The sequence below is a fragment of the Dama dama genome, chromosome 25 (genome assembly GCF_033118175.1).
Source record: "Dama dama isolate Ldn47 chromosome 25, ASM3311817v1, whole genome shotgun sequence".
NCBI classification, from domain to species: domain Eukaryota; kingdom Metazoa; phylum Chordata; class Mammalia; order Artiodactyla; family Cervidae; genus Dama; species Dama dama.
In genome coordinates, this window is record NC_083705.1 from 31147050 (window position 1) to 31153455 (window position 6406).

Sequence of the window (6406 nt, forward strand, 5' to 3'; positions counted from 1 at the left end):
TACACAAGCATATTAGGATATATTTGTAGAGTTTATGAAAGTAGTACATAAATTAGAATTTTAGTCAAAATTAAAAATAGTACTTGCATATTCTAGGAGTTTATTATCACCATAGCATGTTTGTCTTTATATTCCTAATTCTATTTAGTATACATTAAAAATATTTGACTGAACTTGTAAGTTGAAAGCCTAGTGTTTTAATACAGCTATGTGATAATTCTGTTGTAAGAATCTATGATTTTAATATGATTAAATGACTTCTGGAAGCCTATAATAAATTTCTTAGATTTCCTTAAAGGGAAGATTATTTCTATTTTTTTTACTTCTGACAGTCCTCCATAACCTATGAAACTTGAGTTTGATTTTTCTTAATGTTTTCTTCATTTTTCTATACAGTTAATCCTAGGCTGCCTAGACTAGGCATGAAATATGAAATTTTACTTCTAGACTTTTGTTACTATTATTCAGTCCCTAAGTTGTATCCAACTCGATGCGATCCCATGGACTGCCGCACACCAGGCTTCCCTGTCCTTCGCTATCTCCTGGAGTTTGCTCAAATTTATGTCCATTGAGTTGGTTAGTTTATAAAAATGTAACACCCCAACAATATTGATTTGGAATTCTGACGAAATACAGTCTAATTCTTACCTTTTAAACAAATTTCACAAAATCCATGATTCAAGTAGTTAGCAGTGACTTAGTGATATAGATTATCTTTGCACTATTAAGTTACTGAGAAGTTTCAGAGATGCATTTTGTGACTCTAATATGTTATACATAATTATTTCAGATTTTCTAAATGATTGTGTACCATAGGTAATAATTCATTTTCTGTCTTTCTTAGCATTTTAATTCAAAAGATCAAATGTATCCAGATGGCAATTTCACTGATGTAAGTGTTGTGGAAATAGAAGCAAATGACAAAAAGCCTTTCCCAGAGGATCTAAAATCTTTGGACCTATTCAAGAAAGAAAAAGTTAATACTGAAGGACACAGTAGTGGTATTGGAGGGTCTTCATGCATGTCATCTTCGAGGCCAAGCATTTCTAGCAGTGATGAAAATGAATCTGCACAGAACACTTCAAGCACTGTCCAGTATTCCACAGTGGTACACAGTGGCTACAGACACCAGGTACCGTCAGTCCAAGTCTTCTCAAGATCTGAGTCCACCCAGCCATTGCTCGACTCCGAGGAGCGGCCAGAAGATTTACAGCTGGCAGATAATGTAGATGGCAGCGATGGCATTCTGCCCAGGCAGCGGTATTTCAAGCAAAACTGCAGTCAGCATGAAACCAGTCCAGATATTTCACATTTTGAAAGGTCACAGCAAGTTTCCTCAGTCAATGAAGAAGATTTTGTTAGACTTAAACAGCAGCAGATTTCAGATCATATTTCACAGCCCTATGGATCTGGGAAAATGAAAATGTTTCAGGAAGTTCCTGCAGTGGATGCTTTTGGTCCAGGCACTGAGGGACAAGTAGAGAGATTTGAAACAGTTGGGATGGAGGCTGCGGTTGATGAAGGAATGCCTAAAAGCTACTTACCACAGACTGTAAGACGAGGCGGCTACATGCCTCAGTGAAAGACCAGCCCCGGTTACAGCTTCAGAAGTACCTGTAAAGTAAAGCTAAAAGTACTTTATCTGTGATTTCAGATCTTCACTCGCTGAAGATGATCATTTGCCCTTAAGGACAAGAATGTACTGTCCTGCCACATGGGCTTTTTCCATCCCAGTATATCTGGGATTCAACTTTAAGCACTACATAAACTGACTTCATCCTCTGAATAGCTGAATGACTTTGTGCTGTTTCAGGATGTTTGCACTGAAGAAAAAAACAAAGTTTGTCTAAAATTTATAAAGTGAAACTTTTTGTTTTGCTGTCTAGAAAACAGAGGGTATTTAAATTAAAGCTAGTCATAAACAGCTATACTGATTTTAATGAGAATAGTCATTGAATATCAAATCTTAGGGAGAGAATTAACAAAAATTAGAGGAACAAGGTCTTAGACCCTCTACTTTAGCTGACAACATAATTTAAGAAGAATCCAGATGATACAGCTAATATGAGCCCAGCTTTTGTTGTCTGCCAGAAAAAATTGGGGTCATTTATAATCATACCAACATGTAAGATATTAGTCCTCTTCCATTGGTAGTGACACTGCCAGTTACTGGAGAAAAGGAATTCTGTTTTAACACGGCAAACTAAAAATATTAATTTTTGAATATTAGACAATCAATAATTAAGTAAATTTTCAAAAATTTGCTTTCTATTGTTATTGACAACCTTTGAAGTTACACTTCACACACTCAGCAGAGTGTCTGGATAAGAGCTAGGAATGAATATGACAAACTATCTCCAACATTTAATACATTCTTTGCCATTAATAAAGGCTTAAGATTATTAACACTTTTCTATAACTATATATAAACTTCATTGACCCTTCTTTTTAAGACGTCAGAGAATTTGGTTGATTAAGCACTTTATACAATATATCTTCACCTTAAAATGTGTTTTGACTTAATACGCTTTGTTTTTCAGTAGGCCAAGATTGAGTTTGTTTGTTTTTCCTAGTTGGTATCTGAAGCAGACTAATAAGTTATAGGACTTGGGCGATAATCACCAAAACAAAATACCACCCCTAAAATGTACATATTGACCTTAGTAAGGATCACAGTTAGCAAATATCCTTATTGTAGAGGCACTTAATGAAGAGATAGTATTTAATGTCTGCCAGTTCTGAGGGAGGTGGAATTTAATTCTACATGATGATTTAGGAATATTTTAAACCTCATCCCACATGTTCTCTTCTTCAGGGGAAAAGTGAGTTGAGCCTCCAGAGTTTAGTTCTATACTCACTTTCACATTCATGTTATCCTCTACCCACCACCTTTGACAAGGAGGCAGGGCGAAAGCCAGGGGCGCTGAGTAAGTAAGAAGAAATGGATCATGTATTGACTACTGCTCTCAAGTAAGTTTGTTTTTCTGTCATATTTAAGATACAGAAACCAGACCCACTTAAAATATTTGCAGAGGTTATTGAAGAATAAAAGGTTGAGAAAATTTAGTGCACATTTACAGTTGAGATGTAAGTCTACTCATTACTCTCTCATCAGTATTGTTCACAGTAGACTTCGTGTTATGCTTTATCCTTTGTATTCTTGCCTAACACTTCACAGAGTTCTTTCACATATATGGTCTTTGTGAGACAGAGCAGATGCTTTATTCTGATATATCCAGTTATTTAGGCAAAACCAACATGAGATTGGTAGACTGTCAGAATTAGAAGGAAATGAGGAAAAGTAGGGACAGACCCCAAACTCACACTCGACAAGGTAATAGCATCACCACCATTTAAGTTGACCATCAAAGGCTGGTCCATATCAGGAAAGGATTGGTCTTGCTACTTGTCAACAAATTTATATCTACTACATTTTTTTCATTTCCTCAAAATAAGTAATCATGTTGTTTTAACCATGTTTAGCTCTGACCTTCCTCCTGACAACATAGCAGTGTTGTGAAGAACATTTTAATGTAATGATTGTACATGGGGGGAGGGCAGTTATAAAATGTGAACTCATGATCTAAAGGAATGAGAACAAATAGTTATTTAAGAAAGGACATCATTATAAGTAAATTTATATGTTGAAACTTTACATACAACATGGTGCAGTGAGCGAATGCCCTCTAACCACAAAAGCACTTTAGGTATATTAAATGGATGTTTGGATACTGTGCAAAAATTCATTCAGGAAATATTTATATAATATACGTCTTTGCCCCAAAAGAGAAAAGCAGTTATAAAACTTAAGTACAAGATTACTTTCATAAGGCATGTCTTAGAATAATCAGTTTTGATACATGTGAATTATACTTTAGGTCGGCAGAGAAATTAGGTTAATTTATGTGAAAGTTAGACTATATTTAAGGTAGTGGGTTTAGTACTCATTAAATATCTAGTATCCAAAAATTTGATGCAGTTACCCTCTTGTAAGATTGAAAATAATAAGCATATGTTACCTTTGTTATTACTGTAATTTGATTATTCATTACTGGTGTCTTTGATATCTTACCCTCATCCTTCATAAAGGCGCGATGCTAAATAATTCTTGGAAAACTATCAGACTTCAAACCTACTAAAACCTTACAGTTTAATTCTTTTTTTAACATGGATCATTCATCACTGGGAAATATACCCAAGACGTGAGTAGAAACAAGGGAAAAAGCAGTCATTCCCATGTTTTGTGTTCACGTGTGTTCTTCATCTAGTTGTTTAACTTCAGCCTTTTTCTTTGATGAGAGATTTTTTTTTAACATGTGAAGTCATCTAGTGACCCTAGTTTATTGTGAAAACATTTATTTATGAAAATTCACATTTAAAGTGAAACATCTAAAATAGCTCTATAAATAGCAATCAAACAAGTTTTAAAAAGATGTCTTTTTTCTGCTCACATAGTTAAATAGTTAAATAATCATGACATAAATTTAGAAGTAGAATAATTGTATAGTAGCATTCCCTAAAATATTTCTGTTAACTGGCATGTATTGACTAACTGTAAATCAAGTAGGAAAGCTCTTCCTCTATTCCATTATATTCCACACCAATCTCCTCCTCTGGTGTCAAGAACAAATTTCTATACCTTACACTTCTGTTTGTTGAAATGGGTAAAATGTCAACATAAGCTACATAAAACTTAAAAGTTCAATTAATTAAAAATATTGGGATAACTTTGTTGTAGGTTGTGTTAGATTCTATTGCCCTCTAAGATTACTTTAAAAAAATTTTTGCACTTTTTTTGTAAATGAAAAGAATATGAAGCCATACAGTGGCAAGATATTTAGGTTTAAGAAATTTTAAACTAACAAACTTAACAGCCTAGTTCTTTAGACTGGTCCTTGATAGCAGTTCCTTTCAGGCTATTTATAAGCAGAATTTAGATGCAAGTCAAAACTTTCCAAATCCAAATACTGATCTTTGGAGTTAAATCTATTTTTTTTTTCATTGTATATTCTACTTGTATGTGTACTCACATGATATTCTAACATACATTGCATTAAAAACAAAAAGGTGGCTCTGGATGAGCTCTTTTGTTACATATTCCTAAATTTTTAAAGGCTTTTTGTAGTTAAAGCAGGTTAGTTTAACTTCATTACCCAGTTCTTCTTTATACTTGATAGACCATGATGAAAGTGCATTTGAGGCCAATGGTGGTAGATGTTACAGACCTTTTATCCCTTAAACATAAGCTTTGACAATGATAACTACATATTTCAAATGCTATTACATGAATATAAAAATGTGATATGTCAGAAATAAAGGGATAATTTAAAGGTGGATATTTGAAATTTCTTTAGTCTTAGTATATATGTATGTTGAATAGTATACTCTAAAAATAAGTGTGCAATTTGCTAGTGCTGCAATACAGTGGTTAGCATTAGGTATGTCTCCTCTTTATACCGTGGCTATGTCCCATTTAAATATAAGTGCAATCCTTTCAAGTTCACTTGCTCTTTTACCTTGACCTAATCTAACTTCATATAGAAGGCTTGTCTAGAAAGAGTAGTGTGTGTATTTTTACTTTTGCAGAATGAATTGCATGTGCAAATCGTAACCACAGCTACTGTTTTTATGTTGAAATAACTAAATGTTCTGTTATATATCAGCTCTAATCCTTTAAGTAAATGTAATAAATTCTTACTCAAATTTTTTCTGGGTGTGGTCACTACCATTTGATGTCATTACCCATAATATTTAAGGTAGCGGTGTTTATCATTATTGGTGTTGAGGCTTTGTGTAAGCTTGGTGCTTTTGGAGGGTTCTGTGGTTTCTTAATTCCTCATTTAACATAATGGATCAGGCTTTAGAAGAAAATCAGTACCCTACCTCAGCCTTAATAAATACAGAATAGACTTGGAGATGGCAAATTTATGAGTTTTCTGGATTTACAACATCATTTCTAGAATCCCAGCATCTCACCTCTCATTGGATATTTTTCAACTGGTTGCCAGTGAAAAGTGCAGAGGTGCGGTGCCACCTTGTGGCCTGTCTGTCTCCACACCCTACTGGAGTCTTGTCACGGTGAGGCTTGAAGCCGACTGATCCATAGCATCCGACCACCACTCCCCTGAGCTTGTTAAGTGTAGTGTATAAAAGTACTACTTCCACCTGGAAGGAAATCTGAGCTACTGGATTTTTGTAACCTCACATTGTGATTTTATCTAAGTATGCAGGGAGTGAGAAGTCCACACACAAGTTAACTTCATCCTTTCACACATATATACTAAAGGTTGTAGAAACAGCATCTCAGCCTTGGGCTATGTGTTTGTGTACATCTTTGGTTAGGTCTCTTGCAGGCTGTTACAGCATGACTCTTTTGTAATACTTCTTGTCTTATCCTAATTTATAT

At 34.5% G+C, this 6406-nt stretch overlaps 1 protein-coding gene across 2 annotated transcripts in view; it reads left to right on the forward strand.

Moving 5' to 3' along the window:
* IL6ST (interleukin 6 cytokine family signal transducer) overlaps nt 1-5707 on the forward strand; it is a 60810-nt gene extending 55103 nt beyond the window's left edge. For both annotated transcript variants that reach the window (XM_061129776.1, XM_061129775.1), the window contains one exon: nt 845-5707. In XM_061129776.1, the coding sequence (XP_060985759.1) occupies nt 845-1582 (738 nt within the window). In that variant the 3' untranslated portion in view covers nt 1583-5707. The remainder of the gene's footprint in view (nt 1-844) is intronic.
* Nucleotides 5708-6406: the final 699 nt, after the last annotated feature.